General features: G+C 38.7%; 2 protein-coding genes across 2 annotated transcripts; one reads left to right on the top strand and one right to left on the bottom strand.

The window, feature by feature from the left end:
* Positions 1-2,746: 2,746 nt before the first annotated feature.
* Positions 2,747-4,011, bottom strand: LOC119080901 (V-type proton ATPase subunit G-like). Its single transcript, XM_037189485.1, has 3 exons — positions 3,810-4,011; positions 3,579-3,679; positions 2,747-3,463 (listed from the first exon to the last, which is right to left on the bottom strand). The coding sequence occupies exons 1-3, from the start codon at positions 3,889-3,891 to the stop codon at positions 3,269-3,271; spliced, it is 378 nt and encodes a 125-aa protein (XP_037045380.1). The 5' UTR covers positions 3,892-4,011; the 3' UTR covers positions 2,747-3,268.
* Positions 4,012-5,436: 1,425 nt separating this feature from the next.
* Positions 5,437-13,718, top strand: LOC119080875. The gene is made up of 7 exons (XM_037189450.1): positions 5,437-5,977; positions 6,049-6,303; positions 6,363-8,199; positions 8,279-8,453; positions 9,802-12,282; positions 12,366-12,486; positions 12,555-13,718. Exons 1-7 carry the CDS (start codon positions 5,863-5,865, stop codon positions 13,265-13,267), a joined length of 5,697 nt encoding a protein of 1,898 aa, XP_037045345.1. The 5' UTR covers positions 5,437-5,862; the 3' UTR covers positions 13,268-13,718.
* Positions 13,719-14,591: the final 873 nt, after the last annotated feature.

Below are 14,591 nucleotides of genomic sequence, written 5' to 3'. Positions count from 1 at the left end.
TTACGATGCCGTGTGTAATTGATGGAATTCGAAGCAGACGGTAAGGGCAAAGTGTTTGCCTATGTTCATAGATAACGAATCCGCAATAAAAATTTGGTCCGTCCGTCCGTCCGTCTGTCCGTCTGTCCGTCTGTCCGTCCGTCTGTCACGTCGATATCTTGAGTAAATCAAATCCGATTTCAAAATTTTTTTTTTCCCTGCAATATAGTCGAAATAGTGAGGCTAAGTTCGAAGATGGGCAATTTTGGGTCGACCCCTCCCGAGCTGGGGCCCCATAACTGATTTAACGTTTTCCGAAGATATCTGCGGCCATTCAAAGTGATACGTCAAATAAAAGGTATCAAACAATACCGATCGACAAAAAAAAAGTTTATGGAAATCAGATGATCGACTCGTTAGTTAGACCCCTTGGAGTGAACTAGGTACAGGGTGGCAAGCCGTTTTTGCTTGTAGGTTGGCCAAATTTCGATGGATTTTGCGTTAATAGATAGGTATTGACCGTACCAATCAGGGAAAAAAAAGTTCATGGAATTCGGTTTACAGAAGCGTGAGCTAGGTCTCTTGGAGTGAGCTTATATGTGGCTACTCGGCCGTACAGTGAACGTGGTGTTTTTTGTTAATATATCGAGTAAACTTTGACCGAATTTCATGATTTTTTTTTGTTTGAAAGGTATTATTGAATGAAAAGCAGCTGTACTAATTTCCACCTCCTAACAAAATGGCCGTCGGCCGCCATTTTGGATTTTTGTAAAAACAATAGAAATCGGTGAAAATGATACTTACAAAGTTACTGATCATGTGGGAAGTGATTGGTTATGTGTGTGGGGTGTTTCAAGCATCCCAAATATGGATATCTATTTATAAATATATACAGCTATATTGAGCTATATAACGGTGTAGATAGTTCTTCTGAGCTATATACTAGCATATTTATTAGTAAAATGTTTATTTATAGGTAAATATAGGTTAATATAAATTGTTGTAAAAATTTTTAAGTTTGGGTTACAGTTGAAAGGAACGTCGTACGGGGCTTCGTAATTGCGCTATGCGCAATTTTTAGGACGTGCACATTTCATAAGAATTTTAGGTTAGTAGGTTTAGGGTAAGAGTAGGGCGACCGACGAACTAGGGTCGCGTACGCAATAGATGTACGGGTTCGTACGGGGCTCAGTCGCAGCGAACGCTCCGACTGTTCTGACGGCTCGTTTTTCGTTTGAATTTCAGTGAAGGCACCTTTTTATACGTTGAGAAGAAAATACTTTTATTACTTCAACGCACTTTGTTATTTATTTGTGCCACACGTCACTGGAATTTTACTAATTAAACCCAATCATTGAATATCGACTTTATCGCGACGAAGAGAAGCCTTATTAACATCGTTTCCCCTCAATGGTTTCAAAAGCAGCATTTTTTGTGATAAAAATCAATGAGATTGAGTTATATTGTCATATTAATCTTAACTGTTGATCGTCTGTTTTATTGGTAACGTTTAGGCAGGATGAATATATTCAGGAGTAGATTTATTTCCAGGTCCAATGTTGTACTCTGAAAATGTCCATGCTCAGAACCGGAACCCGTACCGAGATTTAGACACCAAAAACTGATCGGTTTTCAAACACTTGAAATTTCAATGAATGCTTGAAAAGGGTAACATAAATTAGTGGAAGACCGCAGAAGCGATTATGTTGGTCTAAAACCAATTTCTACGCTTTTTGATATGTGATTCTTAAAGAAAAAAAATGAAATCCTCAAAATTGTCTGGAAACAATTTTTTTTCTATATTAATTCGATGCTACTTATCATTCTTAGAAAAAAATTGTTCTACAGCATGTATGAAAATGAATGCCGTTATTTTTAGAGGATGATGTAAAGGTCCAGTAAACTTCCTCATCTTCAATTTGTTTCATAAAAAAATCGTAAGTTTTGGAGCACAGCGGTAGAACAATTTTTTAGTTGGAATAAGCATGTCCACCGATTAGAAATTATATTTCGGTAAAATGTCAAAAATTGCATCGGGGAGGCAGCAGTTTAGCCACTTTATGAGCTTTATAAAAAAAACTATGTATTTTTGAGACATGTCGTAGAACAATTTTTCGTTTAGAATTATGAGCTGCATCGATTAAAAATATAAACATTTTTGCTGTTTCTTGACTAATTACAGTCAGAGTTGACTAATTGTGTGTCTAAGTCTGTGACAGCTGTTATACCAGCTGGTCCACGCAGAAAAAAAAACACAGTACTTAGACATGGTTACACAGTTTACATAGTTGATGCGACTATTAAACCCATATAAGGATGTAGTGGCCCGTAAACGAGGCACACACATACAAGTAAAGTCACGTCTCATATCAAACATATCAACGTAATTGTAATCAGCAGTTTTGGATTAGTCTACCACCAGCACTCGATCAAACAACATAAGAATAAATAAACGTAACCTAAAGTGCACCGACTCGTCTTATTATTTATAATATCTAAGGATATTATAAAGACATAGCGTGTGTTTAAATGACCACCAATGGCCACCAAGTAGGTGAATCAAATTCAGACACAAATTTGGTTGACTCTAACTGTATTCGAATTAAGGAAACAGGTCTGCAATTTCGTAGCATTTTTTTATTTCGATCGTAGTCGGACAGAAGAACTAAGTAAAAATCAAATTTCCATTGGATTTTTTAGAATTGGCTGAATCATTTCCTAAATTGGAACTCTACCTGTATATACGTAATTTTCAAAGCGGGCTCGGTAATTTGAATATATTTTTATTTTTTACAATGAATTCGGAACAATTACAACATTTAATTTAAATTCATTTTTGATTTGCAACATCATCTCTTTTTTTCTGCTATATAGTTTATTTAAATGAGTTTCTATGTGTATGAGATTATTGGGTTAGTTGGGTTAGATCACTTAAATTTATGGAAAAAATGATATTCAATCATCAGTACAATGATAAAATCATACAAATTCTTGTTGCGGGTTAGTCACAATATGAAGGAAATTATTAACCCATAAGTGGAAAATATAGCATGCAATCAATTTATATAATTAACAATAATAATAATAAAATCGGTATCATCGAATTGTCACCCCAAAATGACTGGAGTTCCATCGAAATTATAAATTCATATTTTCAAAATATTTTGGCAACAAAAAACGAAAAAAAAAAATTCCAGAGAGCCATGTTTCACAAAGCACAAATTCGATATTAAGATCCTAAATTTTACGTTGTTGCTTTTTGTGATGTTGGCAATGTAATGTGTGCATTTTAGTCACTTCCCGCAAGGCCATGAATCTGAAGATTATAGTTTCGATGCAATTGGGGCTGTATGTCATAGACCAAGTTCAACAATTCATCAATCAATTTCGGACGATTGGTCGACAGTGTTCGTCGCATTTCTTCGATTTTCAATCGAGTATCTTCATCAATTTTAGCGGCGACACCTTCTTTCGATCCCATATGCTAGTGTCACATGATATGAAAACAGAAAGCAAATACAAATTGTAATTAGACATTTATGCAAATTGAGTTTTAATTGTTTCGAAATAAATTACGTGATTTACTGATTAATACGAACCTTGGCTTCAAATTCTTTAAATTGACGTTCACGTTCGGCCCTGTACTTTTCGATTTCGTCTTGAGCCTCTTCTTTAGCCTGTTTCAATCGACGTTGTTTACCTACCGATATGCACGAAATGTTTTTATTGGTAAATTGAATCAGATTTATTATTAAGTGGTTCTGAAGGCCACAAATTGTCAATAGCACAGCAGTTTTTGACCATTCTTTTATTTCAGATGGTACACTCACGTTTTCTGGCTTCTTGAACCTTTTCTGCAGCTCGCTTTTCAGCTGCCAATAACTGTTGGATTCCTTGAGTCTGGCTTGCCATTTTTCGACAATTTTACGTGTACGTGTTAAGCGGATGTATCTGGTTTTGTGTAAATTACTTTACTGATTTTTCTTCGTTTGATGTTAACGTCAACCTTATCGATTTTTTTTGTTCACTTAATGTGTGCAGCGCCACCAACTGCGACATTCGATATCGATAGAGAAGACCCACACTAAAAAACTATTTGACAAGTAAGTATTGTGCATTGTGTGAGAAAATATATCGAAACAGAATGGGTAATAGTTATTTGTTCACTAAGGAGGAAACAGATTGGAAATATCATTTCGAGGGTCACAAATTCCCCGGGAAAATATAATTTCTTACTATTCCCGAGGTAGCACAACGCTTTTCACAACGAAGGCTGCGTTTCATCTGCGTTGTGAAAATTTACTTTTAAACGCCCTCGAAATACATATTCCAACTTTTTTCCTCGTTGAACAAATAATTCGTCACTGACGAAGTATTTCGCACTTGTTATACACAACAAAGTCTACGTGCTATATGTTCGCCTAAGGATCATTACAATACAATGACGCGTACAGAAATTGTTTTCCGTTAAGATACCACCGTTACCACTGTCAATGTTCACTATCCAATCCATCTCTATCTGCGATATAGGTATCATTGCTAAAACTGTCAGAAATTCGCTAGTGAATGTTGACGAATAATTACTGTACGTGTTTCAATAGGTCAAGTCCAAGGTTATTCGAAATGTCAAAAATCATTTTCAGGAATAACCTGAAAATATGTGCAGTGAAAATGAGCAGGCACTTTGTTCACGTTTGAAAACATAAACAAATGTTTGAATGTTTCCCATGTGCAGTATGCTATTTTATCTACCTAGGTGAAATAATAGCAGTGAAAAGGTGCTATTATTTCGCCGTCGGTAGATAAAATAGCGTATTCACCTCTGTCCAAATGTTTATTTAGACCTTGGGGTTATAACATTCGCCTTCGGCTCATGGAATAACAAGTGTCTAAATAAACATGTGGACAGAGGTGAATAATCTACTATTCCTTTACGAGCGAGGTAAGGGTAAGGGGTTTCCCTAGGAAGCGAATGGCCGTATTACCTCCCTAGTAAAGAAACAATTATAATTTCACCTTTTATACATTGGAAATCTATTAAATTTAACATTTTTGGTTGATCCAGACAAAACAGAAAATTGAACGGCAGCTCATTAATTTCAACTTTTTGCCGTGAGTTGAGGTTAGAGTTCTCTATGGATGACTGTGTAACTGTCAGTGTTCGGATTCGGACTCGATCTATAAAGTATTATGATGAAAGACGAAGAAATATTTTGATAAGTACCCCAACGAAAGTTATATTAAATGGTCTTACGTTTTCTCGCTCTGATCATAACACTCTATAGGTTTGCTCCAAATAACGAGAAACCCAAATACAAATATTGATAAAGTCATGTCACTGTCTATGGATGCAATTCGACAATTCATACGACCTTGGAGCAAATCTTTATTTTTGTTTTTAAATACAAATTATCTCATCATTCTTTTCGAAATGTTACCTGTAGCGATATGCTATTCAATTTTGACGGCTCTTCTATTTTTTTCTATTGAAATATCGGCTGGGTTGTTTAGTTATTGTTGAAGGGAAAGAGACAAAACGCAATAGTCAAAAAATCGCGGAAAAAAATGCCACTCTGTGTGTCTCAATAAAAGTGAATTATTTTACTGAAGAGCCAGCATTTATTCGTACTTTTTGCAATTAACATACAGTTGAGTAACACGCCGGTGACGAATGAAAAAAGATTGATCGAAACCGTCAAGTGCATACACATGAATTAAGTGAAAATAATTTTGGTTATCTTGAATGCGAAGAAAAATCCCTCCTCCCTTTATAGAACATGGCGTTCATGGCGTTGTCAAACTGTGTACATTAAGTTTTGATTTTTAAATTTCTGAGTCTCATAGTTTTTTTTTTAATTTTGACGAATAAATTTTGCGTTCAACATGTCTTGTTCAGTGTTTAAAGAATTTCCGGAATCCAACGATAGTCATCTTGTCGTTGTTATCAACAAAAACGGAAATGTTTCTGTCGACCAATCGGAATTGCATGATTTTTTAGGTATTTGTTTTGGATTTTGATGTTACCACCAACAAATATGTTAGCAAACCGCTTCATGAATCTAATTCCAGTGAATAACGATTCAAACAAATCCAATACAACGGTGAGCGTTGTTCGTCTGGCCTCACCAACGCCAAGTATTGAGGAAGAATTGAACGAACAGGAGGAACTCGAAAAGGAAATGGCAAAGGCTCTCTATGCAACGGATGACGAATCGGCGGACAATGGGGAAAAGGAGGAGGTCATCAAAATTCCAAACTTGAGCGTTGTGGTGGAAAAGTATTACAATGCCGATGAGGCTAAACAATTTGCATCGGAGATATTGAGTAAGTGGTTGTTGTTTTTAGTGTTGTGAGTTGTGCGGTTTCACAGTAATTATTTTCAGGTGCTGCTGGAATAACAGATCCTAAGCAAGTGGTCAAGGATCTAGCTCATCAGCGGCGAGCTGTCGTCAACGATCATTGTTACACACCTCTAACATCGCCCAGTCAACGGAAAAGTGAGTCACGTCGGAATACACCGGTTCAGGTCACCAAAAAGCCGGACGTCAAAGCGAAACCGATTCCATCCACAGTACAACCGAAGAAGGCTGAAGCGTCTGAAGAGGAGGAGGAAGTTAGTGATGAAGAAGGTGACGAAAGTGATTCGGAAAACACATACTACAGTCCGAGTGAAAGTGATCGTGATAGTGATTTAGACTTTAATGTTAGTGGTCGACCGACTCGGGTACGAAAAATAAAACCCACCAAAGTTTCGCGAATCAAACGGCTCAAAGGCACGGGAAAAGTTACAAAGAAACGGGCAAGTGTTGGCGACGATGATAAATCTGACGAAGCAACAACTTCGTCTGGCAAAAAGAAACCGGTTAAACGGCGGAGCCTATCAACGAATAAGACGACGACAACGCCAAGCACAAGCAGTGCCAAACCTGCCGCATCTATATCGAAGGGTACGCCAGTTGTTTCGGCTAGATCGGACGTCGACGTCGATCTTAAAAAGGATTCATCAATACCTTCTTCACCGTCATCTACAGTCGTCACTCCTGGTCCACCAGTTCCTGCATTAACACCAATTACGAACCCGAAAGCGTTGCCACAGAAGAAAGACAAAAAGCAACCCGCTCATGTTGACGCATACTTAAACAACATGTCGTCTCTGTTCTCCACACCGGATATAATTAAAAAGGTTGAAAACGAGATACGGGCAAGTCCTACAACCAGCATGCCTACAACCCCATCAACGCCAACGAATAAAACATATTTTATGCCATTGAATCCGAGCAGTATAAAAAATCCGCAGCAGCTTCCCGCCCAAATTTCTGTACAAACACACACCGCTACACCAGATCTGGAATTCGAGCAAGATAAACAGCTCGACTTAATCGACTTATTCGTCAGAGACATAGTGCAAGAAGAGCTAAAGCAAACTACAACACCCCATATACCGAATATAGTGAAAATGTTGGAGAATTCCGACGGTGTAAAGATGGTCGACGCTATCAATCCGACGCAATCCACATCGAATACATCAACAATTGTGAATGCATCAACAATCCGGGGAACGCTTCTCGATACGCCTGACATATTAGGAATAGGAAACGTTGACGACTTTTTACCCGACGATGTTCTTCAAGACGTTGCCAAATTGGTAGAAGACAAAAAAATTCAAGAGGTTATAGACAAACAGGTCCTCGAAGTGAAAGCAACCACATCTACGATACCATCTGCTGTCTTGCCACCATTAAGCACGAATATTACAAAACCTGACTCAACGCTGAAAGCTCCAACTCGAAGCGAAATTCCAAAATCTGATAAAAAGACGGATTCATTGAAGAGTAATTTGTCGCAATCAGCAACAACAACGCCAGTTCAGGCCAAGGAGCCAATAAAAATTGTTCGCAGTGACGGGCGAGTTATTCTGCTACCACCGTTAGAAGCACCAACAACACGAGCCAAACGACGAGCTTTAACTCAATCCTTTGACGCAGTGGCAAAAGAAGAGTCAGCAACGTCAACGCCGAAAAGCAAACCAACGCCAAAGGTCGTTGAAGAAGTGAAAGAAAAGGAAAAGACTCGTCGCTCTTCGACAACCAAAAAGGTAGCAGAACCACCGAAACCAAAAACCATTGTTCCCGAATCTACAACTGTTGAACAACCTGACGATGACGACTACGACGACGAGGATTCCGATGGCAGTCACAACGCAGAGGACGATCCTTATCGGTGTGTGAAAGACGTTTAATTTATTTATTTTTTGTGTGCAATAAAATGTTTTTAATCGAAACCATTCCATAAATTTTAGTTTGTGGTGCATTTGTCGACAGCCTCATAATAATCGATTTATGATTTGCTGCGATAAGTGTGAGGATTGGTTCCATGGGAAATGTGTTAATGTGACAAAAGCGATGGGTACGGAAATGGAGGAACAAGGGAAGGAGTGGGTTTGTCCGAACTGCATTAAAAAGCACCCTGGGAAGGTGAGTTTTTCACGAATTTTGTTTATTGGCGTGTGTCAAGCACAGTTTTCAATTGAAGCGATGTGTTTTTATGCGCCATAGTTGTCTACCTCCTTTTTTTGTTCCACTTACAACCTATCCTCTTATTCCTTGTCTTGATAAATAGCAGTTATTCCGTCACAGGTTATCGAGATCGAAATCGAGAGACAGTCAGATCAATTTGTTCTACTTTAGTTCACAACAATTTCGTTTTTGAGGGTAGTCACATCGTAGAAAATATCAAAATAAAATATGTTGGGAGGTTTACCATGCCAAGCAAGTCAAATTTTCCATATGTTTGGTACGACAAACCTTTCGATAAAAATTGTATTTTTACATTTCATTCATCGTTTGGTTACCAGCACCTTCATTTTGATACCAATTTGGATTTTCTATGAGAAAATGCACCAGGCATACCCTTGTTTAGGAGAAGTGTTTCGCTTCGGCTAGCAATACGAATTGCTTTTCTTATAGAATTCGAAAAAGGTTTCAAACCGTTCCCTTTGATGAGGAATCTAATACTCTTCAGTGGAATTGGGCATTATCTGAATGTTATTTTCGGGTCGCACTTTTCAATTAATAAAAACAATTCAAAGTCGATCTGATCTATCGCATATTACTCGTCTTGTTCAGTGTATAACTGAGAGAATCTGTCAGATTTTTATTTGACAATTTTACAGCACTCACCTGGCCAGGAACAAAGTCCACTTATTGACATAAGTCATGTCTCTTTTAAATATTTTCTGCGATATTGCGCCAAAATACACAAAAAATTACTAGTAGCCTCACATTTCGTCTACAGGACATTGTAAATATTTCATTTTACATTTTTTACTTTTGGCAACTTATAGAGTGTTATAATGAAAGGGAAGAAGATATTTTGACAAGTACCCTAAGGCATGTTAAAATAAACTGGTCTTCTGTCCTCTCGCTCTCAACGTATTAGGTTGAAAGAGAAGCAAACTTTGACAAGTACCCCAAGGCGAGTTATAATAACTAGTCTTCGGTTTTTTCGCTCTGATCATAACACGTTTGACTGACATTTCATCTGTCAAATCGAAATCAGATTTCAAAACATAATTTCGTGTTGACGCTCGGTGTGAAATGGGTCTCAACGTTCATTGTGTGAGCTTTACTTAGAAATAAACGACAAATCAATTTGCAATCCTTATCCCATTCCCATTCTTAACGAACTAAAACCAAACGATTGCCCATTATGAAGAGAGAAATCGTAGGCAGGCTAAACGAACAGATCCCACAAATTTTCCACTCTCCTTTTCACACGATTGTATTCGATTTGATTAATTAAATTCATCCAATTTGCTTGCAGAAACCTCCGGAACGAAAGTCGTCGACCAGTAAGAATTCCAGTCTAAACAGCTCCCTACTTTCGTGCATTGTATGCAAGAGCCAAGCCCGCCCGAACTCAATCTACTGCAGCGACGATTGTATCAGAAAGCATGCTCAGACTACAGCCACGAATGTTACATCGTCGTCACAAAGTGATTTGTCCAGTACATCGGATAGGTCAAAGAAATCGACACCAGCCAAATTCAATGCGAAGGCCGAATACACGATAACGAAAAACAATCGCGTCATTGTTTTCGAAAAGAAAAGCGGTCGCGTTTTAACTGGCAATACGGCTCCGACGCCAGATACATTAAAGCAGTGGCTGCTCGATAATCCCACGTTTGAACTTGTCAAGCCCGGAAGCAAACAGGCGCAATTCATTAGAGTGAAGCAGGAACAAATTAACCGCGAAAGGCAAGAGCAGAATAGTTTGTTGGTACAGGGGGATAAGCAGAAAAAAGGTAGTCAGCAGCAGCAGCAACCACAAAAGATTCAAACAACATTGAAAATTGGTCCCGCAAAAAATGTAATGATTGTGAATCCAAACCAGAAATCCAACGCAACAACAACGACTCCTACGTCGTTACCAGCTAAGGTAGTAACGAAAGCCCAGAAGCTTGGTCAACAGGCATCGCCTAAGCCAAACAGTCCAGTCAAACAGAGTCCGGTTCAGTCGAAAGTAGCATCGAAACCGACAACACCCAAAACTCCAGCACCTCGGGCGAATCAAAACAAGCGGAAATCCGATCCAAAATCTGATTCGAAACCTACTGACAACAAAAGTGAAACTTCTTCTGAAACCATACGTGTTACCGTTCACCGACTGCTAAATGAAGCAATTTCCCAACGAATGTCTGAAATCACCGATAGTAAACATCCCAAACTCACCGCTGAAGAAATTGATAGTTTTGCTGCGGACACGGAACGAGAGATTTACAATTTGTTCAGCAAGGACATAGGTGCCAAATATAGGGCCAAATACAGGTCATTAGTTTTCAACATTAAAGATCGGAAAAATGACAGCCTGTTTCTGAAGATATGCGAGAAAACTATCAAACCGAACCAGTTCGTACGCATGTCAGCTGAAGAGCTGGCTAGCCAACAGTTGGCACAGTGGCGAGAGAATGAAAATAAGCACCAGCTGGAGATGATAAAAAAATCTGAACTCGATCTACTGGCCGCCAGCAAATCATACGTTTTGAAAACGCATAAGGGCGAAGAAGTTATTGAGAGTAAGGTGACTGACCGGCTTACCTTGGATCCTTCCATATCCGTTGAAGACGTTGTGTCAGTGTTAAACAACTCAACTGTAAGTAGCACGAGCGAAACTGTTGGTCAGATAACTCCAACAAAAGATCAGCGAATCGACACTCGATTTGATAAGTACTTATCGGTGGACAGTAGCATCAGTGGCAGTAGCAAATTGGGATCGTCTTCATCAAAGAAAAAGGACGGACATCGAAGTCGAAGTAGAAGCAGAGACAGAATTCAAGACAAGCACGATCGTAAGTCGAGCTCGAATAAACACAAACGAAAACGGAGCCGAGATAGGCGCAGTGGCGAAAAGGACGACAAAAGTCGCGACAGAGACCGTGAACGCGACAGTAAGAAGAAAGATGACAAAGATAGGCGAGACAGAGAGAAACCGAAAACAACTGACTCGAAAACCGAGCATAAGAAATCAAGTGTGAAAGTGAAGGAACCACCAAAACCCGTCAAAAAGGAAGACAATTTTAATTTAATCGATAAAATATTGGAGGCTCAATCTACAATCGATCGAGTGTTGCGAGCAGAAGATACAAAAAAGACCGAAATTAAAAGTGCAAGCAAAGGTGTTCAGCCACAAGGTGACCAATTACTTGAACAGAAGCCGAAATTACCACCGAGCAGTGAATGTGACCAAGAACCAACCAGTACAGTTACCATACCAACTCCGCCGGAATATTTATTCGACAAGCAGTTAACCGATGTCGAATCGGCTCTTTGGAGTGGCATGATTACAATGGTCGACATCGCAACCTTTCAAATATCAGTTCATGGTGTCAGTGGTAACTGTGAAAGCGTTAGACATGAACTACCTACCGAATTAGACATCGTTGGTCGAATCATTCCAGATACAGTTTGGGAATACATTGATAAAATCAAGAAGAACAAAGAAATCTTGATCGTGCGACTATCAGCTGCCACCGAGGAGGATAATGACGCATATTGTGAACTGTACAAGTATTTGTACACGAAGAAGCGGCTGGGTGTGATAAAGACCACGTCGAGAGTCCTGAAGGATTTTTACATTTTTCCATTGGCGGCGCACAAGTCAATACCGTCGGTTTTACAACCTATCGACGGTCCAGAGTTTGAAAGTGGACGACCTGATTTGCTTCTGGGAATCATTGTCAAGACGACTCTGGCAGTCACGACAAAACGAACCATACCTACACCAAACGCACCAATTGCAACTAAGGTAATTAATCCTGAACTTTCTGTTGAGACCAGATGGGCAGAGAACGCTTTACCAATGACGATTTTCACTTAACCTTTTTTCAGGTTCCACGTCTGTCAGAATCTTTGATAGTGAAATCGAAAACTGTTGATGAAAGGTTCACTCCACCGTGCAGTCCAAAAACTCAACCGAAATCCCAGTTAGAAATTCCAATAGCGATGGAGGGTAAGCACAGCACAATTCTAAGGCATGTGACAACGAAAACCTATAAATTTCTCTTGATTTTCTTCTAGACGGTGACGAACCGTATTCGCCTGGCGGTAGCGATGACGAAATACCCTTTCAAAATGCAAAAGCCATTCCTGCAACTGCTCAGACATCATCCTTGTACGCTCAATTGGAACAAGAAGAGATCGAGAGAAAAATGGACGAATTGAATCGCCAAATCGAAGCACAAAAAATGGAAATCGCTATGCTTGACTCCGAGGTGGTCAGTGTGGATGAACCATATTCACCCTCATCGTCCCTGTCTACGAGTGCGGCACCTTCCAAAATACCAACACTAGCCAACATTTCGATTCCATCGAATCTGCAAGAGATCCTAAACAGCATCAAACACGTGTCGACTCTACCATCGACCGACCAAAGCATCGTGCCAAAATCGGGCGCATCAACTACATCAATCCCAGTCGCCGACGATGACGAATACACTCCAATACCAAGCGATGCAGAGTATAATACAGCAGATTACGTCCCAATGAAAACGTTGCACACGAAGCACTTTCAGCCCACATCCATGGACATAATGCAATCGACGTCAAAGGAGCCGAGCAAGCTGGCTCAACTCACCGACGAAGAACTGTTGAGCATGGTTCCCGACGATATTGATTTGCCGCCGGTTTCATCACTGAAGAAACCATCAAATGAATCTGTGACGAGAATGTCAAATTATGCTATGTTTGAACCACCACCTCCGGGCGAAGAAGAATATGTACCAATGGGATAAATGTTGGTAAATAGAATTAATGGTCACTAAGAAAAACATTTAATTTATGTACAATTAATGAACGCATAGCTTTATTTTTAAGGGCAGCAATATTATTTACTTCTATTGTTGAACAATCAAGTTTTAATATGTTTCTAAGTTGAAGTAAACTAAGTTAAAAAGGAAGAGTTCAATTCACACAATTTTTCATTTTCGATTTTCTGGTTTTTCGAAAATTACCTTTCGAGTTTCGGTAAAAAAATAATAATTTTATTTTTCATTGATTTTGATTGTAATGAAATATAAAATCTGGAAGCTCCGTAGGGTAGTCATTGTGTATATTAAACTACTTGATAAATATATAAATGTACGAAGATATGCATATAAGGTCAGGATAAGTTATTCTGACTTAACACACACACACAACAAAAAATTAAAAGAATTTAAGATTAAAGAAATCCAAACATCTCAACGACACGATTTTTCATTTCTAATGTTTTTAGCAATTCGGTAGTATTCGGTAGCGACGATCTTACACTTCATCGCTGTTCCTGTGGATTGAGCACATAGTATGTTCCCACATTTTTTTACGGGTTGAAAACCACCTTAGGTGGAAAAAGGTGACAAAAGATGCTTGTCTACTTCCAAAGTGATTCGAGGTACGATACGATCAGTTTCAGATTGACCTGTTTCATTTTAGGTTGACCTGAATTCAGGTCAGGAATTAAATCAGGTTTTTTCAATACAGGTTCAGGTCAGGTCAAACCTGACCTGTTCCGAACAGTTATTGGAGGTGATACGAAGGAGAGAACTCCTTCCATCCTTCCATCCTTTAGGAAAAAGTTTGAAATTTATCAACTTTGGTACAACTTCTAGTGCTTATTTATAGAAATTTTAGAATTTTGAAGAAGTATGTCTTAAGTCTTAAGTTTCCATAATGTCTACATAAGTTTTTCAAAATTAAATTTTTCTTTTGATTTTTTAGACAAATTTAGAAATTATTAGAAAATTGTTGAAATTTGTGGAGATTTTATAAAATTGTAGAAATTTCTAGAAGTTGTAGCGAATTCTAGCGAATTTTTGAAAATTAGCTCTGGAGCAGCTGGCAGATTTTATCAGCGGAAACATTTTCTTCTTCTATCCTAAGCTCCAACAGTAGACTTAGATATTAGCGTCACATTCTTACATTACATCACAGGAGATCGTAAATCTGTCTTGTTCACGCTCGACTATAGTTTTCCATTCGAAATAGTACAAAAGTATGGAAAATAGGAATCAGGGTTTTCCAAACGATTTTCTCTTTGCTCATGCTTCAATGATCTTTGAGGTTGAGGAGAAATATAAT

Source organism: Bradysia coprophila, unplaced genomic scaffold (assembly GCF_014529535.1).
Source record: "Bradysia coprophila strain Holo2 unplaced genomic scaffold, BU_Bcop_v1 contig_350, whole genome shotgun sequence".
Classification (NCBI taxonomy): domain Eukaryota; kingdom Metazoa; phylum Arthropoda; class Insecta; order Diptera; family Sciaridae; genus Bradysia; species Bradysia coprophila.
The sequence above is the reverse complement of the archived record's forward strand: the minus strand, read 5'-3'. Positions and strand labels throughout refer to the sequence as shown.

Excerpts from the sequence above, each read along its gene's own strand:
- LOC119080901 (XM_037189485.1), bottom strand. The coding sequence starts at position 3,891 with ATGGCAAGCCAGACTCAAGGAATCCAACAGTTATTGGCAGCTGAAAAG. Across the intron at positions 3,680-3,809 it reads GGTTCAAGAAGCCAGAAAAC|GTAAACAACGTCGATTGAAA; the intron begins GTGAGTGTACCA and ends GCATATCGGTAG. Across the intron at positions 3,464-3,578 it reads TTAAAGAATTTGAAGCCAAG|CATATGGGATCGAAAGAAGG; the intron begins GTTCGTATTAAT and ends ATGTGACACTAG.
- LOC119080875 (XM_037189450.1), top strand. The coding sequence starts at position 5,863 with ATGTCTTGTTCAGTGTTTAAAGAATTTCCGGAATCCAACGATAGTCAT. Across the intron at positions 5,978-6,048 it reads GGAATTGCATGATTTTTTAG|TGAATAACGATTCAAACAAA; the intron begins GTATTTGTTTTG and ends ATCTAATTCCAG. Across the intron at positions 6,304-6,362 it reads ATTTGCATCGGAGATATTGA|GTGCTGCTGGAATAACAGAT; the intron begins GTAAGTGGTTGT and ends AATTATTTTCAG.